Source organism: Squalius cephalus, assembly GCF_949319135.1.
Source record: "Squalius cephalus genome assembly, chromosome: 19".
Lineage (NCBI taxonomy): Eukaryota > Metazoa > Chordata > Actinopteri > Cypriniformes > Leuciscidae > Squalius > Squalius cephalus.
This window is the reverse complement of record NC_137140.1, coordinates 9152405-9174737: the sequence shown is the minus strand read 5'-3', so window position 1 is coordinate 9174737 and position 22333 is coordinate 9152405. Positions and strand designations below refer to the sequence as shown.

Below are 22333 nucleotides of genomic sequence, written 5' to 3'. Positions count from 1 at the left end.
AATGTTATTTAGTTAAAATTACACATAATTGTGTTTAAGTCCTATGTTAATTTTCTCTTTTTTTTCTCTAATGTATGTTAGCCTTCTAATGAGGAGGTATATGAGTGTCTTCCGGTCTTTGTGGTATTGGGTGAATTTCTGCAGAAAATGAGCTCTGGTCTCAATGCAGAGAGAGAACAAGGCCTCCTTCTGCTGTCATTCCTGCGGCTTTTCATCAGTGCACTTAAATGTCCAGATTCCTCATTTAAAGGTAAAGGACTGCTTATTTAGCTGTGAACTGTGACATGATTGTAATAAATATTACACTAGTCTTCATTTGTGGCAACTTGCACTTTATGTAAACTGAAAGTGAAATCTAAATATTCTAACCATTTAAATGCTTTTTTAAAAGTTTTTTGTTTGTTTATATACATCTGTATCAGGAGTGTTTCCTCCAAGGAAGCAAGAAAGGAATTGCCTCCTCAGAAAACTGGATGATAAAATATTACAAAATATGGCATTTAAAAAGTGTATAAATCCCCCCAAAAAATTCTAAATTGACTGTCCAATAGTGAAATCTCCAGTTTAAGTTACAATAGGAAGCAGCGTCTCCGTTGCCTCCACTGAACCCATTGAATTTTAACAGACCTCCTAAAGAGTGTCGTGGGTTTATTGGGGGTTAATTGAGGCTGAATGGGGAAAAGTCGACTCACGAGAGTAGGCAATGCCTACATCATGCTGTGATTGGCTATTGCGCTGTTCACGCGATAAATCCTGCTTCTCGTTTTTGTGCACGTTCAGCATTCGCAAATTGGTTTGAATGAATAAATAATGGTGTTAATGGGGAGACTAATTAAAAAGTAAACTCACCCGCTTGATGAGAAATATACTTCATTTTAATAAATAGAACAATACTTTGTTAATGTAAAAATTCAAAATAGAATTATTTTTGTTGTTATTGTTTTCTTGATAGTGTAAGTAATGTTTATTTATTTAACCTGAAAAAAGTTAACATTGTGTAACAAACACAAATTTACTCTTTAATGCATCTTTACTGAATAATTTTTTTTTTTTAATTTTGCACAAAAAAAAAGTTACTGCTCAGTTCACTACAAATATTTAATATTTGATGTTCTAAAAATGATCAACTGTTTGGGCAAATTAATTGGTCCAGATTTTATCTAAACAAATATTTCTGTTGCTAAAAATTGCATTTCTATGTAACAAAATGAAGTTTGTTAACAAGGTTGTGTTTTTCAGATGAGCCATGGTGGAACCCAGAGAAAATGGACACTAATACCTGCTGTTACCTGCATCTCATGTGCCGTCTGTTTGACGTGGTTATATCAGGAGCTAGTCAAGGGCCCTTGGCTCACGGCTTCAGGAGCCTAATGCAACCTCTGATACAGGTACTGTATTCTTCTCACAGTTAGTTTAACAGACAACTAGCCTATACACTTCCTCTTTCTCTCTAGAAGGAATAACATGCTGTTGAATTTGAATTATACTGATGTATATGAGGAATTTTGCATAAATATACAGTTCTTGGACATGATTTTCAATCTTGCCATTCTAGAATTATTCCAGATACTGCCATTGTTATAGTGAGGAAATGCTTGATTCGAATATTTATTTTCTAGTGTATTTAATTTAAAACAATGGCATGGCAAGATGGCTAATTTCTCTCTGGTTTTGTCGTTTTGCAGGTGCACATGAATGAGCCGATAACAATGTTTAAGTTTCTCTCTCTCTTATGGGGCTACAACGGTAATTTGGGTGATCAGTTGGATTGTCGAGTTAGTGCCATACTGCAAACTCAGGTTCTTTATGTGGGAAAAACTTTGCTTTGCAACCAGCCACAAATAACCCTAAACTTACTGGCATCAGGTTCCTCACCAGGTATGTCAATATGGTTTCTCTCAAATCGGGGTTAGTTACATATGTTGTACATTGTTGTTGTTTTTTGTTTGTTTGTTTGTTTTTTGACTGTTTGCACATCCACACAGGCCTGTCAATTATTTAATAAGTTTTTAAAACCATTTAATCATGTATAATCTTATATGTTTCATAGTTAACATTGTTACTTTTAAGAAAAAAATAATCAGTTTCAGGCAAATGTGTAAATGTACTATATTTTGTATGGGTGACTAATAATGTAAATGTAAAACTCTTCACTCGTTTCGTGAACTCAAACTAGAAAATTCTAGATTTCTCAAACTGCATTGAAAACACACTGGAAATGCAAACATGGAACACTGTTACTAGGGCTGCACGATTAATCGAAAAAAAATCACGATCTCGATTCAAACATAAATGCGATCTCATTTCTTAATGATGGCGATTCACTTCCGTGTATTTCCCTGCATTCAGATCTCTGCAGAAAAAGCAGCCAATTACAATTCCCTTGTTGTACAGCCTACCGAAGTTAATGAAAAGTGTATGATAATAATAATATTCAAGTTGTACCGGCAAAAGTGCGTGTTCAGTGCTGTTCGCGACTCGCGAGTGTCACGAGTCACCACAGCAATCAACTAACCGCTTACGTTTCTGTGCTAATCTAATAGTTACAGCTCCTGCACTGGATCCAAGCAGCTGCAGCTTGTTTAAGGTAATGGCGAAAACCATTTTAGAACAGCAGCGAAAATGTAAAAGTAGGCTATATAAACTTTAATATATCCTTTTATTGAAACGGGTGCTTTGCTGTCCTTTTACTTACACTTTTATGTCCTATAAATGTGTCGTATTTTTGATAATCCGCGTAGATTTCAGTTGATGATTCTGTTTAAAGTTATTAATAACAAATCATGGATGAAAGAGAAAGAAAAGAGCAGAATGTGCTTTATATCGAAAATAAATATTAAAAGCGCGATAAGTCGCGAAAGAGAACTGAATACTGACAGGATGCTGTGCGCGCGCTCCGAGCGCAACACGGACAAGCATAGTAGGCCTAGTCTTTGTCTCCGGTTGCGCGTCTAAACGGCCACATAAACACAGAAATATTTCAAAACGCCAAGTCGAGTATTCCCGTAAACACAGTAGATGTAAGTACTATGTACATTCTGTGCCAATTGGAGCAAAAAGCACAGGTTCTATTTAGTTATTTTTATTTAGGCTATTATTGTAATGTTAATGTTCTCTTATGTTCAACAACATAAAGCTTTAAAATTATTCACTTTAAGGGGGCTAAAATAAAGAAAAGAGACAATTTTTGTTACTCCTGCACTTTATTATACTGAATGTCCTTTGTTTTTTTGTTTTGTTTTTTTGTACTTGAGTGCAATAAATTTTGGTTGAAAAAATGAGAATCGTGTAAGAGAATCGTGATCTCAATTCCCATGGAGAAAAATCGTGATTCACATTTTAGCAAGAATCGTGCAGCCCTAACTGTTACTATGTATAACAGTTATGTAATTGTTCCTCTAAGAGGCATTACTGACTTTTATAATGTGTAATAAGACTGGGCGATAAATTAAAATAATTGTGAATGCAGTAGACTCGTTTTGAGCTTTTTCCTTGTCCCATGAGAACACCAAGATATTTTTATTCCCTCTGAATTAAACCTTATTCATTTCCATGAATTGTTTGTTTCAAAACACACATTGGATTTCACTCAACATTTTTATTTACTTTAAAGGGGACATATCATGCTAAATCCACTTTTTTAGCCCTTAAATGCATTTTGTTGTATATTTGGAGTGTTTAGAAGTACAGAAAAGTTGAAATTATTCTCTTCACGTGCTTCGTTGATATCTTTATATTCTGTTTTGGCCTTATTTTTCAACCTGTTCCGATTTTTCTGTTATCTATGACGTTTTGTGAACTATTACGTCACAGTATTTGCAGAGGTACTGCCAAATAATGACATTGACTTCCAGCCCAACACTTCGAGCAATCCGCCATTTTTATTTCTCGCTGCAATTTTGTAGTCCAAGCTAAAAGATGCAGAAGTTACGAGAGGGTAAGTTAAAATGTTCGGTTGTTTACACCGTCACGCTTCATTACACCGTCTAATGTAGATGAACTGCCGCGCTTGTGACAGGGCGCATGTTTAACTGAAAGAACGAGCAGAGAGAGAGACCCGGTCGCGCGCACGCACTCTCTCTCTCTTCGGAGCCAGGCGAAAATGTAAACAAGACACCGTCTCCAAACTAGACGCTGTCTTGCTCTCTCTCCCTCGCACATATTAATCAAAATAAATCGACACGGTGGTAAAAGGTCGGAAGACCAAAGTTTCATGTGTAAATACAGTAACACACCATTGCGATACATCCATATGAAGACGTTGTTCTGCAGGTTCGTCGTCTTCATTTTCATCTCGCTCCTGCTCCGAGTCTGGCTCGAACATGTAAGGCTGGCTGGACAAGTCTTCTGTTGTTGACATTTTGTTAATAACATGTGAATAAAAAGTTTCTGTGCCGCTAGATAATCGTATCTCTGCTATCAAACTACAAAAATGGCCGAACGGGGTGGAGTTGAACCGAGTGTCACCTCTGCAAACTGGAGAGGGGGCGGGATATGAAGTGTCTCAATTGTATTTAAAGAGACCGCACCAAAACGAGTTGCTCTCAGACGCACATTAGAAAAGGGGTAGAAAAGGGGCCTGTGGAGCTATAATAATGAGGAATTCAGACCCAAGCATTGCAGTTCCGCTTTATATAGACTACAAATGTATGATTTATATGTAAAAAGGAACGATTTAAAAGCATGATATGTCTCCTTTAAATATTTTAGTAAAAATATTAGGTGGTGTATATATCTGATGTTTATTACTATTTTATATTTGTGCCAAAAAATTTAAATGATTAAATAGTTCATTTATTCAGTTTTTTTTTACTGCAGTTTATAAACTAATACCGGTAATTAACTATAAACGAATAGTTTGCAAATGATTTGTAAGTACTTTTACACTACACTTACTATAAAGTGTTACTGAATTTTATTCCAGCGCAATTTTGTTTTTGGCTTTGTCTCATGTGCGTTTCACTGTGGTCGTGTTTTTGCAGTGGTGCCATCCTTGCTGGTGTGTCTATGTTCAGGCGTGTGTGAAGTTCGGAGAGCTGCCATTGCTGTGCTCCACTCTCTCTCTGGGGTTGTTTCTTCTCCTTATTATCCGCTTGTGGAGAACCTTCTCAAATCAACAGAAGAGATCATAGCTGACCCCTCATACATCAACCAGGTCAGTCAAACCACAACAAAGCGTTATGGCTGTGGGAAACGGGATTTGTCATCTAGTTATTTTGCGTTATTTCTGGAAGATGCCTAAATCAAAACTCTTTAAGAAAAGTCACTTTTGATGTTACTGTAGGCACTGTCCAAGATGTACGAGGAAGCAGTGTCACTGAAAGATAAGAAGAAGAAGTTGGTGTCAATCGAGCTGCTCCTGCAGTGCGTGCAGTCACCTTGCTGCCCTGCCTACACCTCCAAAACACTGCTACGAGCACTTCAGGATGTTCATGGAGAGGTACTGTCACCAAACTGTTCATTTTAGTTTGCATCTCCTCTAGTAGCGTGTTTGGTCATTTGGTTTATATGAAAGTGTTTTGCGCATTCCATGCATTCAGGTTGTCAAATTGTCGTTTTCTTGTCATTATTAAAAGAATAGTTCACCCAAAAATGAAAATTGTCATTGTTTACTCGCCATCATGTCATTCTGAACTTGTATGACTTGCTTTTCAAGAATGTTTTTGTCCTTAAAATGCAAGTCAATAGGCCCCAGAACTTTTAAGCTTGAAAGGTTTGGTTTCTGGATTTCTTTGCAATTTCTTTGGTTTCATGATGACATGATTTTTATTTTTGGGTAAACTGTTTTTGCTTATTGGGCCTGTTCATGGCAGTATGAATCAATTTAATTGTAATGATAGGGCTCTATGCATACATTTTTTAGGAGCACTTGGACTCAAAAAATTTGGAACACTAGTACAAATTTAGGAGCACCTTCTGATCAGTGACAAGGCCCATTACGGGGCAATATTGCCCCCCTTAAATTGATTTCCGGGGCATTATACAGTTTTTTTTTTTTTTTTTTTCTAACCTAAATACTAATTAAATTAAATAAGTATAAGAAATCCATCTTTGCACTGCATAGGTGACAGAAGATGTGTCTGAAGTGGCATTTAGTAGATGTACACGCTGTTTAGAGGTGGAATGAATGCATGTACACGGCAAATAAAATTGCATAAATAAAGTTATGAAATTTAGATGCACCTAAATATTTCTACACAATTGTACGTAGTAATTTGCAGTCGTAAATGTGACTAAAATGGTCGTACTGTAGAGCCCCATTGAGTTGAGTCGCCACATGATGTCCAATGTAAGATCTGGGTCCTGAAGCAAAACCAGTTGAGAACCAATGTAATAGAGTTAGTAGGGCTGGAGGCTTTTGTTTTATTAAGTAACCATTGCTTATTTGGCATGCTTATCTTATAATAATGCCCTTTGTCCAGGCTATTTTGTCCATTCTTCTGCCTGCTGTGGAGCGACTTCTTGAGCAGTGTGCTCCAGATTCATGCACCTTCCTGCCAGATGAGGCCATCCTACTGAAGCTCCTGCTGAGCAAGTTCAATGAGACGTCTGCGCCTTTATTGGTCAAAGACCCTCGGTGCCTAGAGGTCTTCATTAGGGCACTGGGCACCTCAGCCAAACCATACCCTACTATGCCTAGTTTCCAGATTATTGCCCTCGAGCAGGTTGGTAGACGTTTAGAAAAAGTTTTTGAGTGAACTAACCCTTTAGGTATGCAATAGAGTTATTTTTTAGAGTTCTATTTTGGGTCTCAGTTAAATTTTTGGATGGACACTTCTGCTTGGAGATGGTTCATTAAGACTCCTTATTTCACATAGACTGCTCATTTTTGGTTTGCTAATACATACTCCATCAATACTAAATGTCATAATTTAACATAGTTGTCATTATAATGTGAAGATAATACATATATCATAAATACAATAAAAAATTGTTGTTGCACCAAATTGGACGCAGATCATTCCCTATGCTTAGTTTTGTTTGTAAGTTAATGTCTTATTTCCTCAGATCACCAAGCCATTCTTCACTGCTCTTGGAGATGAAAAGATTCAACAGAAAATTCTTTCTGTTCTATTTGACTTGCTGGTGGGGAACAAAAATCCTGCCTGTGCCCAAACTATCAACAGCGTCTTTAAAACGGTATGGGAAATGTTAATGTTAATTTTCTTTTTTCCAAAAAATATTTTGAAATGATATCTAGAAAAATGTGTAATGTTTTTCACTTATTTGGGGCAATAATAAACCTGTTAAATGTTTTGCTGTGTCCCTGTTTCTAGATTGCTGTGGATGCTGAGCTAGTGGCCAATGAGCTTATGCCTGTAGATAAACAAAGAGTTACTGCTACAGTTCAGCAAACACGCAGGAGTAAAATGCAAATGAGGTGCATAGTTGTCCTTATGTAATAGACTCCAAACTCAAGTTCTGGAAAATTTTACGATTTTAAAGTGCAATTTTTCCCCCCAGAAAAAAAACACAAGACTCATCCGGGGGAGTGCCGGAGGAGGGTGTTGTCTCTTGGCCAAGGGTTACCCTGATTTTAGAGCTGCTGCAACACAAGAAGAAGCTGAAGAGAGCCCAGTATCTTGTGCCTGCTCTGTTTAATCTGCTCTCCAGGTGTGTTAAGACAACATCTACTGCCATGTTTTGACATTAGACATTTACTTAAGTTTCCCATATCATACTCTTGAATTTGAAAATGCTCTGGTCCAGTCAAATCAAGATTAATAAATCAAATCTCACCAACTTTTCTGATTAAATATTCTCTGAAATAATTAACATAAAAGATTGTGAAAGCTCTTTCATTGTGTCCTACAGATGTCTGGAGCCTGCAGCAGTTGAACAGGAAAACATAGAGTACATAAAACAGCTCATCCTCAGCTGCCTGCTGAATGTCTGTCAGAAACTGTCTCCTGATGGAAGTTCTATCAGCAAAGGTACCAGACACCTGGCATAAAATGACTATAAAAACATTAGAATGGTTATGATGAGGTCAGATGTTTTTAGCCTTATCTGCATGGTAATATTTTACTTGAGGGTGTGAGATAATTTTGCTGACCTTGAGAAATAATTACCATTCAGGTTTTTGTCACTTTGCTGAGAATATAAGCACAAGCTTTCTCTAGTTTCTTTGAGTACCAAGTCAGGCAACTTTGGACATATTGTATTTTTTGTGTTTGTAGATGAGCTGGAGGAGGATAAATTTAACGTGGAGCTGGTAGTGCAGTGTGTCAGGATGTCAAACATGCCCCAAACTCACCATCATGCACTTCTTCTGCTCGGTGCTTTGGCGGGTATATTCCCTGTAAGTACAGTCATGAAACACTCACACGCATGCATTCAAATGCAGTGGTAACCGTCTTTCTCTCTGATTTCAGGAGAAGGTTCTTCACAACATCATGCCCATCTTCACGTTCATGGGTGCCAACATCATGCGACTAGATGATACTTACAGCTTCCAGGTCATCAACAAGACTGTTCAGGCAGTTATCCCTGCTCTTATAAAGGTTTGTTTAAACATCTGTTTGTTCTGTATAGTGTTTGATATATTCGAGGCGTTTGAATGTCTGATTTGCATGAGAGTGTTAATGATTTGCACAAACCTCAAAACTTTTGAACTTTAGCATGTAACTGATTTTCAGGGTTTTTAAATGAATCAGGGGAGTCAGTGATTCAATGACTTATTCGTATAGACGGTGATTTAGACTTGATTTGTTCCTGGAAAAATCAGCCGTTTGAGCAAATTAGTTACTCATTACGACAGTGATTTACCCCTACCTAGTGGTGGTTTTAGTTTCATATATAAAGCATTTCATTTTCATAAAATTATCGTTATTGACAAAAGCCCAGAGAAGACTGATTTGTACTATGGACATGAATGATACTTCTATCTATGGGGCTTGATGAGGAAAAGTATTACATTTGTAAGCAATGGGACTATTTTGGATGATTTTTGCCTTTTGGATGATTCTGTAGACTTATATTGAAGGGACCCAAGCCATATCTAGAGACCAGAATATCACAGAGACTTTAAGGTGGGCTCTGGTGACCTGGGCCATTAAGCAATACTGTGGTAACCACCTAGAACAGTGTTACTCATTGCGCGGCTCGCGAGCCTCATGCGGCTCGCCAAGCTTTAATTTGCGGCTCGCATGGCGGTAAATATAATACGTTGATATGATAATGCATTCACTAGAGATATTTCATAAAACCATTAATAACAAGTAGGGCTTTAACATAACCCTTTAAAAACTAAAATTGTCAGCTCTATTACAAATAATTTCGATCGGATTTAAAGGGGTGGTTTATCGAGAGAACGTGAAAAAACTTGATCGACTGAAAACCGAAACTGAAAGGACGAGGTATGACGCGCTGAACGAGCTGAACGAGCTGTTCTCCTGATGAATAAAGTGTCACATAAATGAGTGTCCTGTCATTCTATAATTCTCCTTTCACTCAGCATCTGTGAAGTGAAGCAGGACAACGGCTCACCAGTCCTTGTTTCAGATTATCATACAGACGACTTTGGGCATTTTTACTGCGTGATAAATACAAACAACACGGCACAACGGTTCATATGTTCATATTCCGATTTGAATCTTTTGACTTATAAACACGCACATCAACCCGATCATGTATCACATCACGATGTTTAGCGTTCATGTAAACTACAATACATTCAGATTCATCAATCGGAATGAATTCAGTCCGACTGAAGCAAAAGTTGTGCATGTAAATATCCAGTCTCTGCAGAGATGCTATATGGCGGTCTTTCCAGCTCTTAACGCTGCCTGTGCTCTTGGTTGGTTAGATAGGCCTACAAGATGGGCTAATGTAGAAAAAAATAACTTAAGGTCATTCTGGGATGAATATTTTCTGGAAATCCCTTTTTTTTTTTTTTTTTTTTTTCGTTAAAGGAAATCATCTTGTCTCAGTTACAAATTTGACTGATAAATCATAAATAATGTTTGGTTTTTTTTCACCCTTTTGTATTTATTGCATTGCATATTGTATTGTTCAGGGGTGACAAATTGATAGGCAGACATGGTATTTATGACTGGATCGGATGTAACTTTTTATACTTTGCGGTAAAATGGCTCTCCTACTGACTTTGTCCTATCAGTGCGGCTCGCATGAAAAATATAGTGAAGACCACTGACCTAGAACATGCTATAATTTGCATAACACAATATCTCATTTAGAAAACCTTGGCAACTACATGGCAATGCTTTTGCAACCAAACACAACCTGCTATCATACAGGTGGAGAGTTTTACACAGGGAAGGCCCACTCACGTTTTCTTCATACAGTGTGAAAGTCTAGTTTTTCCATTATTTACATGGAAAAAGTAAAAACTGTTACAAATTGCATTACACTTGATTCTTGTTTCTCCACAGGCCCATGAGGGTGGAAGTGCCCAGTCTGAGGGGCATATGGAGACTGTGGTAACACACATCATGCATGTGTTTGTTGATGCCTTGCCTCATGTGCCCGAGCACAGACGTTTACCCATCCTCAGCCAGCTGCTGGGCACGCTGAGCCCGTCTCGCTTCCTCTGGGTCCTGATGCTGCTCTTGTTTAAGCAGCATGTCACACAAACATCTGTCAGTGCAACTGGGGCTGAAAAGGTACAGAAAGTTTCGTGCATCTTTTTTAAATCTCCAATTGTATTGGTATTTTGGGGTTTTAGCCACTGAATAAGCAATTTATCTCCAAAAAATGCTTTGGTACACTGGAAACCCATTTTTTGTTAAGGGTTTGTAGACACAGTTGTGTGATGTGTTGTGCAGGAGTCTATTGTAGAGACAGATCAGGACTTCTGGATCTCGGTGTGCTGTGAGTTTGAGATAAAGGAGCAGTTGACCTCCCTCATCAGAATTCTGCAGTATCTCATGACTTTACCACAGGACAATGAAGACGGTAAGAACTACCCACTTCAATGAAATGCCTCAAACTTTTTCTTCAGAAGAACACAAACATTTTTTTTAGAAAAATAATCAATCTCTGTGAGTCCATATAATGTGAATATACTTTTTTTTTATGTTGATGCATGAATAAAACTTCTCTAATCGTTATTTTCATTAGTGTGCCTGCCATACAATAATCACAATAAGCTTTGTTACTTTTGATAAGAAACAAAGTCTCAGCTTTCAAAACTTTTACACCTGAATTGATCATGAACATCAGAAGGTATTTTAAAGAAACAGTACAACTTAGTGAAATGTATCATTTCTCAAGTAATTGCTCAATCAGTGTTTCAACCACAGAAAGATGTCAATATAACAGCTGTCATGTGTTACATAACATTACATTTACCTCAGGAAAGCCATTCAGTGCCCATAGCTCAACTTAGCCAACTAGAAAAAAATTCTAGAGAATATAGAATTTTTATTATATTTTACCTTGACCTGTGATGTTTTATTGCATGTTTGAATAAATCATGATAACAAATTGGTGTAGAAACTTTTTGTATCATATTAAAAACTCTGCTATTTAAATGTATTAACTCAGTTTTCATTTGTGTTTATTTATTATATATATAAAAAATTAATAGATATTGAATTGAATTATTTGATATCGTAGTAATGTACCAACTGACAGGGTTCTCTGTTTTTCCTTAAAAATGTACTGTAGCTGATATATATCTAATTGAAATTGAATCGAGATCGGAATCAAATCAAGAACTTATCAATAGCACTCTAATCAAATCTTGAAATCTGTGTCAATACCAAGCCCTAATTGTAATAATTAAACTAAAAAATAGAGGACAGAGAAGGAAATTGTTTGATATTTTCTCTGTGCAGCTCCAGAGAAAAATAGGACCCGTGGAAGAAGTGCGGCGAAGAAGGAAGAAACCATCTCTGATCTAATTTTCAATGTGGAAGCGCATAGTGGCAAAGACCTCCGCCATTTTAAATTCCTCTCTGTCTCGTTCATGGCTCAGCTACTTTCCTCTGAGAGATTCATTGGGAAGGTAGGTTTAGAGCTGGAAGAAGTTGATTTAATGTTGATATTAAAATGCCCCCAGGAATTTGTCAATAAACATCCTAAATGTGTAATTTTTTTGACTGATAGATGGCTGACTGTGAGGACCTGACAGAAGGCACCTTACAGACTCTTCAGCACGAGTGAGTTGAAGCTTGGCTACAGTACTTGACTTGATGGTGATTATTTGTGGTGTTGTTTGTGGGGTGTAATGTCTGTGTTAACTTGTTAGTTTGCTGGAGGAGGTTCTGCGATACATCCATGCAGTTGCTCGATGTGTTGAGGATAACTCGGATAAACCCACAGCTAAGTTCTGGAGAGCTCTGCTCAGCAAGTCATATGACACCCTGGACAAGGTAGGAATCGCTGCATTGATACAAATATATTTGTATCAATTGACATTTTAACACAGTGTCTTAACAGTCTGATCAAACAACAAACATACAGTCAGTTTTCATACTGTGCACAATATACATACTATATACTGCAGAAATAGTATCATGATACTTTTCTATTCCGACTGAACCACAGTCTGTTTTCTTGAACTGGCGACTTCATTGAACAGTTGTTTTTTGTGTACACTTTCATTTGTGCATGCATATGCATAAAACATTCTGTATTATGTAACTTTTAGGTTAATGCCCTGCTGCCCATGGATACGTTCATTATGGTAATGAGAGGACTGATGGGTAATCAGTTAGCGTCAGTAAGAAGGAAGGCCATGGAGTTACTTAATAACAAACTACAGCAGCGGACACACTGGCTGGAGGAACAGGTAATATAAAAACTGTCATTGTGCAAACCGATTTTAATTTAGCATTTAGACTCTGTTGTAAATGTTGCATTTTATAACTTATAACCATAGACTGCCCATTCTACATTAATAAATGCTTTTTAATGTTAGCTCATCTCATAATCCTATAATATTTCTGACAGATTACTGTACTTCTGGAGCTCATTGGCAACCTCCTGAACACCGTAGGTCGGAGACACGGACAGGTCACAGCACAGGTAGAAGAAGAGTTGGCTATCAATCGACAGACGGCCCTTTACAGCCTTAAGCTTCTGTGCCGAAATTTTGGCACGGGCCACCAGGAGGCATTTATACCAGTGCTGAGCAAAGCGGTGGAGCTGGTTGCTGATAAAGACGAGGAGAAGAACGTAGTGGGAAGTGCTCTGCTGTGTGTGGCGGAAGTTACCAGCACACTGAAAGCCCACGCTATACCACAGTTACACAGGTACTGTTAATCCCATAGTATGGCCTTTGGTTTTTACGCGTACGTTAGCATATGCATACAGTGTATATGATGTAAATATCGTCATCAGCATTAAGAATGCTCCAATCAATTGGCAGCAGATCTGTATCAGCCGATAATCACATTCTATGGCTCGATCTGTAGTCACAAATTTAGCTGTTTAGCTTATCTCTCAAACCAATCACAATTTGATGACGTAAAACCATAAAAAGTTGCCACCGACGCACATGTAAACGGTATACAGATGAAGCTTTTGTGCCACGTTCTGCTTTGTAACTGCGCAAAGCATTAGTAAACCATAGTAAATTTGCACAACTTTATTTAGAGCTGGTTGTCTCGATTCAAACAAGCCCACACGTTGTGTAACATGATGTAGAAAATCTCAATGTCAAGTGACATGACATGCTGCTTGGCTAAAGACTTCCTGGAGTCGATCCCATCACAATCATTTTCCAACGTCATTTGAAAGTTCAACCAATAGAAATTTGATTTACGGTGTGGCAAAAGAGCGTACAGCTGAAACCGCGCTTGGGAGATCATCACTCATCAACCAGGATCTTATTGCATGTAATTTAAATATTTTTATGTTTTGTGGCGTTTACACATGCAAGTAGTTCTTATGTTCAGTAAAACACTCGTTGATCACTTGTTCGGAGAGAGTTTTGGACATTTAATAAAAAGGCTTCCATGGTTCCAAATGCCATAACTTTTGATTTCTTTTAGATAACACAAAATTTGGCAACAACAAACTACGGAAAAATTAGCAACAAACTCCACACAGGCGTATGCTTTTGCGAAGGGGTTAAGAGATTCCCGCAACTCTAGTTTGAGTTTAAAAATAATTTTTTATCAGTCATAACTTCTGGATAGTAATAGTGCAGACACTATGAAAGACAAGGATGAAACTTTCTAGTGCGCATGTGTCGAGCGCCAGTGTTCACGCACGCTATCAAATGAAGTTTACTTTGAAAGTCTATGCGTTTGGCTGTACGCATACACTAAGCGTTCGCGTCAACTGAAGTATGCTTTGGGCTTTAAATCACTAGGGGTGGGAATTGAGAATGATTCTATTTTTAAAACTTACTGAAAGTGAATGATCTTCATGGCTTGTTTATTGTGTTGTATTTAGGCTGATGCCTGTAGTGCTAGATACTCTGAAGGAGAGGAAGGACCTGCTGAACAATGAAATCTACCTGCTGAGTGCCGTCACAGCTCTACAGCGCGTATCAGAGACGCTAACACACTTTCTCAGCCCCTACCTTCAGGACACTATCTCTCAGGTCAGTAGCAGGGTTACTTCAAGACAAGTCTTAGTGTAGCATATGTGATTCAAATAAGTTTTATTTACGAGGTTCTTATTTGAATCTTCTCATTATTTCCTGGTGTTCTAGGTCACCCGCTTAACCCTGCTAGCCGAGCAACTGACATCTTGCCCTCAGCTGTCTGTACGTCTCGCCTCTCTCAGCTCCACTCTTGCCACAAAGGTGCCTCCCAGGGTCCTCATTCCCACAATCACAAAATGCTACTGCGACATGGTGGATGTTCATCAGGTAGGATTGTCTGTATTACTGAAATACCGAAGAGTTTGAAACATGCATGAATGAGAGAATAAAGCTTGATGTTAAAAATGTATTAAACTCAAAGCAGTATTCATTCACTGACTGACACGCACCCGACGTGCACATGGAGAAAGTTGAATGTCACGCTTAAATGGTCAAATACACACAAAGTTGTCAATGTCCATCTTGATGTGTATTCATGTAAACGTAGTAGGTTAATTGTGAGAAAATCAAATCCTATCATTATGTGTATCAGTGCATTAAGTCTGAAAGCAGCCTAACATTCTTGAAAGCCGTCTGTGTCAATAATGTTAATCAAAAAAAAAAATAGAAAAACACAAACTTTAGTAGCTTTAATAAGGAATCAATATGTTTAATTCATGTGAAGACTGTGCAGTGTCTTATTTTACATTTGATTATTCTGTTTCTGTAGTATTTTGTACCTGAATGCTAAACCTACCTGGAAAGAAAAGTTCTTCTAAACTATCTTTCTTTCAAAAAATGATCTTTGTCCTATTGTTTATAATTTGCTGCTTTGTTCTTATTTTAATAACTAAAATAAAATAAAAATAACAGCTTTTAAAAAATTGTTTCTTTGAAAAGAAAAAAAATAAACAACTTTCTGCATTTTGCTTTTTTCTGTCATACGACTACCGCCATACATAATACGGTAATGTAATATCCTAATTATAAAAATGTTTCTATAAAATTCTATAAAAATAACTGCCACAAAATCGCAGAAATCTCAACAAACTGAAATCCTTGTGTTATTACTAGTGTTTCATTCTCAGCTGATTCCCTTCTCTTACCTGTCGCAGAAACGTCTTGGTCCACTGATGACCATCCTGAAGGAACATATCACTCACATGGAGAAAGACCAACTCAACAACCACCAGTCAGAGCTCACTTCCTTTTTCCTGTCTGCTCTTGATTTCCGTGCCCAGCATTGCCAGGTACTGGATACCCCTGTTTGAATGTGTTGTTTTTTCATTAAGTGCACTTACTGATGATTACTAATATAACTTTATTTAATAGGGAGATCTAAAGAAGACTGGTGAAATTGAGGGCTATGTGATTGACTGTCTACTAGTGATGATTATGAAACTTTCAGAAGTCACTTTCAGACCTCTCTTCTTCAAGGTAAGCATCTACTGTTTAGTGTGAAAAAAGACTTCCTCTAATAACTTAAGACCACTTCTTTTTATTGTTGATGCATAAATAATACCAGTTATGGGCACTTTCAAAACACTGCTTCAAGAATCATTTTGGATTTGGAAACCCATTCAATGTCCTTAGCTTGTTAGTTAAATCTAGAGAGGAGTATTTTGTTAAATATTTGCACTACGTTACATATTAATTACTATTTTAGAAACATACTTGTATCATAATTACATCATTAAAAAGTTTCTATAAAAAGTTTCATTTGGACTGTTAATTTTAACCTTTTTTAACTGACAGTGTTCCCTGCATTGTTAACAGCATTAGTTGTGAGCTTGTTTTCCTTAACCTGAAAATGAGGATTGGTTTGAGATAGGGTTGTCAAAATTACCAAGTCAGTACTGAAATGTTACAAATGTGATGATACCAGCATTTCTGCAATGCAGGTAGTACCGGGTATATTCGGTAACTGCTTATAGGCGGCTGCTTTCAAACGCTCCCACGTGTATCTGTGTAAGCGCTCTATGAAGATGTTAAAGGTTATTTACAATGTGTTTTTGAAGCATTGGTCATTGTAGCCAATTACAGACATACCGGTATCTGTTGAGCGCGTGAACACAATCAGTGGTGTTTAAGTTTGTCCAAATTCTCTCAACACTGCTCAAAACACTGGAGTTTTAATTAATTGTATGCTTTAGGCTACGTTTACACGGAAACGATCTGAAGAGAAAACGCAAAAGTGATCACTTTTTATTCTGCGTTTAGACGAGCGTTATGGGGGGGAAATCTGCGTGCATACTGTGACGCAAAATAGGGCTAATAGGAAGTGCCAAGGCTCTCCGTAGACGGGCTCTGGTTTTTACCGTTTAGACGGAAAAACGACGGTGGAGCGTTTTTAAGATTTCCACTCTGGAGGGTGGTTTCACTTTTTTGCGTTTTTAAGCCCCAAAAACGCCGTCGCCGTCTAAACGAAAGGCACATCTGATAAAATATTTTTACGTTTTCACCCGCGAGCGTTCTCGTGTAAACAGGGCCTTAGAGTTCTGTACAGGCAAATTCTTTCATTATTAATAAATATTAATAATAATAATACATTTATTTTATATAGCGCCTTTCTACAAACTCAAGGTCACTTTACACAATAGTAAGTCCAATAAACATTACAGCAGGCATAAAGACAGGCATAAATGTACACTGAGTGTAGAGAAATATAACAGAAACATAACATGCATAACACAGTATATTATGAGAAACATAACATGAATCAGATCATGAGACTATGGATCATATTACCAGCTAAATGAAAACTTGATGTAAATAAGAGATTCATTGTGCTGTGTAGACAGCTTTTTTTGATTATAGCGGGAGTTTTCGCAGGAGTGTAGATCGCAGTGAGCAGGCCTAAGTGATTGACAGCTTCGGTGATTATAAAGGAAGCATTATTTGCTCATTTTCTGTTTATAAACCATATACAATTTGAATAAAGCTTTGTTTTTCATGGTGCAAAGTTTCTGGATTTACAACTGTATTTAAATGCATGATTGAATCAGAAACTGCAATGATTGACAGTGATATACCCATAGCAACAGATGATATGGTATGTCAAAATTTATGTGCATTAAGTTGTAAATGTAACTAATAGACCTGCCACTTGTTCTATGTAATGTGTCTCTTTGTCCTTCATTTTATTAAAAAAAATTTCACTTGAACATATCTTGATAAATATCCAACTGAATCTATATTAGATCAAATCTAATCAAAATTGAAATTGAATCAAGAGCTTGTGAATCAGAATTGTATCAATTCATGAAATCTGTGTCAATACCCAGCCTTTCATCCAAGTGGGCACGGTAGTAGCCAATAAATTGGACGATTCATCAGTCAAAAATGGATTCTCGTAATTGTCAAAAGCTCAATATGTACTTTGTAAGTTGCTTTCAAGAACATTCGAAGTGTAAATGCATGCTGATTAAATCTCCTTTTTACTTTTCTGCAGTTGTTTGACTGGTCAAAGATCGATGGCGCTTCTAAAGACCGGCTGTTGACGTTCTACAGACTGGCAGACCGTATCGCCGACAAACTCAAAGGACTGTTTGTGTTGTTTGCTGGGCAGCTGGTCAAACCCTTTTCTGATCTACTGCAGCAGCTCAACATTTCCCTCACAGGTAGTCTGAAATATGTTTGTGTGAAGATACAATTCAGTCATTTTCCTTTACACATTTATTTTTAAGTTATGTAATTTGCTTTGACCTCCACCCCTTCTGTCCGTAGACAAAGCCTTCTTTGATTCAGATGATGACGATGATTCAGATGACGATGATTCAGATGATGATAACGTGACAAAGAGTAGCCAGCTGCTGCAGTTTGTGTTGGACTGCCTCCACAAGATCTGCCTCTATGACACTCAGCGCTTCCTCAGTAAGGAAAGGGCTGATGCTCTGCTGGCGCCCCTGGTGGATCAGGTCAGTGTAGCACATAAGTTGAGTGTATCAAGAACTACAATCTATTCCCCATTCCTGTTTTATTCCATTGCAATATGTTATGAAATAAACAAAGTTATTGTATAATCTGTTGGATTATCAATTTCATAATTGATTAAAAAACACATAATCATTTTAATTTATATGGACAGTGACTTAAATACATCTCATCAATGATTGACTTGTTTTCAGCTTCTGAATTTAAATTCAATTTGATTTTTCTCTGGCTTAAAGTAAAAAACAAAAAAAGACATCTAGATGGTAACTTTCCTGAGATCATCAATTTCTTGCAAAGGTTAGGGAGACAACCAAAATGTGTATTGTTGGTGTGCCTCAAGGACCGGGGTTGTAAATGCTGGTGTAACCAACATGCAGGAACATGTTGTGCTTTATAGTAATAAAAATCATTTAGTTCAGTTAGAGAACAGACACTACTATTAAAAACTGAACACGTCTGCTCAATTCAGCGTGAGCCACAGCACAGCTCAGCAGCAGGAGTCAGATTTCAGCTTACTTCGCCCATTTCGCCTCACTCGACTGACGGAAGATTGGTTTCAAAGCGAAATCTAAAACCGTTATTTAAGCGAGTTTGTCATTGTACTGTTTGTTGTTGTGTTTTTCATTAAGAATAATGAACCCACCATTCAAGCAATTTCTGCCCCTGAATTGGTGCTAATTCGAAGTTAAATGCGCACTGCCGCACAGGCATTCATAACGGTGTGTGTCAACTGCCACGGAGCGAGCATTTTCAGTTCATTCCTATAGAAGTTGGGCTTCCATAGAAATTAATCGAAACGCTTGCTGTGCTCTACGCCAGTGGACACGCACCGTAAGCGATTTTGGAAAAGGTGGAAAAAGAGGGAAAAAAGAGGGAATCTTGCTAGAAACTTCCAGGCAGGTGTGTTGAGGCAAGTTAGAGCTAAACTCTCCAGGACCGAGTTTGGACACCCCTTCTGAAGACCCTGATGACTGTCAAAGTTGATACAGCTCTAAAAAGATTATTGGATAATTTGACTTTTGCAGATACATATAGACTTTTTTTCTTTTTTTTTTACTTGGAAAAACTTGGATCAAAACTTAGTATTGGTATAAAGGTTTTTCCTGTCATTGTGGTGTCTAATGAATTTGTTTTTATGTGTCTGAAGTTGGAGAACATGCTAGGAGGAGATGAGATCTACAAGACCCATATTACCAAACATTTGGTGCCTTGTATCGCCCAGTTTGCTGTCGCCATGGGAGACGACTCACAGTGGAAAGTTCTCAATTATCAGATTCTGCTTAAGATGCGTCACAGTTCACCCAAGGTATGCAGATTCTTGAGTATGATAAATTTAAAAATACAATGCTCAAGTTATGTGCCAGTGTGTGTGGTACCAAAATCAATTATGAAAATTGGTGTTGAAATTCATATTTGTGAATAAGAACAATACTGATACCTTCTTTCAAAATTGCAATTATTCCATTGTAATTTGTAAGTTGCTTTAAAGAAATGTGTCTGCTAAATGAATACATGTAAACAAACGTCCAATGAATGCGCTCAGTCATGCACACCAGCTGTGTTTTAGATGGACCCTAATAATGCCTTTTGTAATTGGACTAGTTACACAGTCAAAATAAAGAAAAATCACATGTAAACGCATCAAAAGTAATGAATTGGTTAAAAGAAAATTTTCATATGGATTGTAAGGGGTGGGTTAAACCCTTTCTAATCGTTTGATAGGACATGTTAACACTTGATCGGATTGAAAACCAAAACCGGAAAGTTATGTGCAGTGACAGAAATGGCATAATATGACGTATGATGCACGGAACGAGCTGTTGAATATAGTGTAGAAGTGAAAATAAATGTCCCTGTTGACATTTCTTTTCAGGTGCGTTTCTCTGCACTTGTCATGTTGCTGGAGTTGGCAAGCAAGCTGAAGGAGAACTACATGGTTCTTCTGCCAGAGACCATCCCATTCCTGGCTGAGCTCATGGAGGGTAAGAACATTACATCAATATTGAATCAAATGAGCTCACATGATTCTGTAACTTAGTGTTATCTATGTTACTGCTTTGAGTTGTGTTTTAAGAACACTTAAGTCTGTCATTTTCATAACGTTTCTTTAACAGTCAGGAATACTTCAGAATTGATTTATTCCTCCTTGTTTTACAGATGAATGTGAGGAAGTTGAGCACCAGGTGCAGAAGGTTATTCATGAAATGGAGTCTGTCCTCGGTGAATCACTGCAGAGCTACTTTTAGAGTCCCAAGACTTTCACACCATCACAGGCGCTTCTCACACCCTCTGAGTGTGCATTCATTATTCTTACATAATATTTACTGATGAACTGTTCTGCTAGAACATGGGTCAGTCTGCCCGCCGGTTCCACAGCACACTTTGTCACCTCACTGGCGACTTGACCTGTCCTACCTTTGACCTGTGCCCCTTTGAACTGCCCATGCAGAAGTCAATGTAAAATGTGTGGCTTTTTGTAAGCCACGAAATCACTGGATACCACCTGCTTTTTCTAAGGTTATATAAAAACGACACACATGATGTTAATATGTCTAATTTTTTTAGAAGAGTTTTATGCCATTGAATGACATTTTGTAATGCAAACTGATCTTCCTCTAAAATCTGAATATCATAAAAAGATGAGCCTTGGGAATGTGCATTTGTGTTTGATTAAAGGGAAAAAAAAAACAACAACATGGGTTCAATGAAAGTTCAGGTTGAACAATATGCTCACATAGTTTTAATGGGTTACACATTTAGTATCTCTGCCATGCATGCATATTCAGATCTAAGCTGCCTGTTCACTGTGGTTCTATCTTTCTGGAGCACCTGTAAATATAATGTGCCTCATATACCTACATAAAAATCACGATTTTGCATGTTATTGTAAAACAATGATGTTAAACTAAAAAGAAACCAATGACTTCAAAATGCCTGGCCAGTATGAATCAAATGCAACTAATGATATCAATGTAATAGCTTCAGCCTTGACTTTTTAATTACATCAATCAGTTATATGCTTTGTCTATTATTTACTATGATGCAATCTTTAACTTTAGATGCGAAAGAGTTACGGTTACATTTGATCCCTTGCTTTTTCATAGTTTGTTCAAAGGCAATGGGCCACAGGCATAATAATATACCGTAGGCTATAACAACTGAATGGAACCTATATGCAATTGGGGTCACTACAGTGTAGGCTACTTGCTAGTGTGTAATGTATTTTACAATGTCCTTGTTACAGACGTTACATGTACTTACAATAAAGAACAGTAAATTATGCATACTTGCATCCGCCATTGCTGCACTGACGAGAATGTCTCCCAAGCGTTGTGGGTGTTGTGTTGCTGCATGTATTAATCCACATAGCTCTCTCTGTTTACTTCCGAATTCTGAGGCAGCCGCTGAAGACGAGGTGGAATAATTTTGTTTTCAAAGAAAATGTTCCCTCGCCTCAACTCTACCGAAATTCGTTTATGTACGTTACTTACGCACTTCTTATACTGTGTTTACTCAGCTCTTACGGCGATTTTCTGGAGTAAAACTGACGCTTCATCTTTTGTGTGATGTACAATAAACTTTATTAAATGCATCAGTATATTTTTGATCATCATTCGGACCCATACCTGTCAACACTCCCGTTTTCCCCGGGAGTCTCCCGTATTTCTAGGGCTGTCAACTTTAGTCGTTTAGTCGACTAATCGGTCGATGCCGTCTTGGTCGACTGACATTCTCATTGGTCGACCAGTTGCATAATTTTTTTTTTTTTTTTTTTTTTTACCAATAAAGAAATTTTCATTGATTTACTCCTTGATATTTATTCCTTTATAACAGGGGCGTAGCCAGTAATGGGCCAGGGCGGCACTGGCCCGCCCACATTACTCACTGGCCCGCCCAGGC

At 37.6% G+C, this 22333-nt stretch overlaps 1 protein-coding gene across 2 annotated transcripts in view; it reads left to right on the top strand.

The window, feature by feature from the left end:
* Positions 1–22029, top strand: part of heatr1 (HEAT repeat containing 1) — a 38995-nt gene extending 16966 nt beyond the window's left edge. The window contains exons 18-45 of one of the 2 annotated variants that reach the window (XM_079851583.1): positions 82–250; positions 1240–1388; positions 1686–1878; positions 4983–5155; positions 5285–5440; positions 6423–6665; positions 7009–7140; positions 7278–7381; positions 7465–7614; positions 7816–7934; positions 8181–8302; positions 8376–8504; positions 10395–10625; positions 10788–10917; positions 11802–11971; positions 12073–12125; positions 12215–12338; positions 12617–12757; positions 12919–13220; positions 14368–14518; positions 14630–14788; positions 15616–15750; positions 15833–15937; positions 17952–18120; positions 18227–18417; positions 19581–19739; positions 20307–20415; positions 20591–22029. In XM_079851583.1, coding sequence (XP_079707709.1) covers positions 82–250; positions 1240–1388; positions 1686–1878; positions 4983–5155; positions 5285–5440; positions 6423–6665; positions 7009–7140; positions 7278–7381; positions 7465–7614; positions 7816–7934; positions 8181–8302; positions 8376–8504; positions 10395–10625; positions 10788–10917; positions 11802–11971; positions 12073–12125; positions 12215–12338; positions 12617–12757; positions 12919–13220; positions 14368–14518; positions 14630–14788; positions 15616–15750; positions 15833–15937; positions 17952–18120; positions 18227–18417; positions 19581–19739; positions 20307–20415; positions 20591–20679 — 4257 coding nt within the window. In that variant the 3' untranslated portion in view covers positions 20680–22029. The remainder of the gene's footprint in view (positions 1–81; positions 251–1239; positions 1389–1685; positions 1879–4982; positions 5156–5284; positions 5441–6422; positions 6666–7008; positions 7141–7277; positions 7382–7464; positions 7615–7815; positions 7935–8180; positions 8303–8375; positions 8505–10394; positions 10626–10787; positions 10918–11801; positions 11972–12072; positions 12126–12214; positions 12339–12616; positions 12758–12918; positions 13221–14367; positions 14519–14629; positions 14789–15615; positions 15751–15832; positions 15938–17951; positions 18121–18226; positions 18418–19580; positions 19740–20306; positions 20416–20590) is intronic. The other variant, XM_079851584.1, reaches the window with a different exon arrangement.
* Positions 22030–22333: the final 304 nt, after the last annotated feature.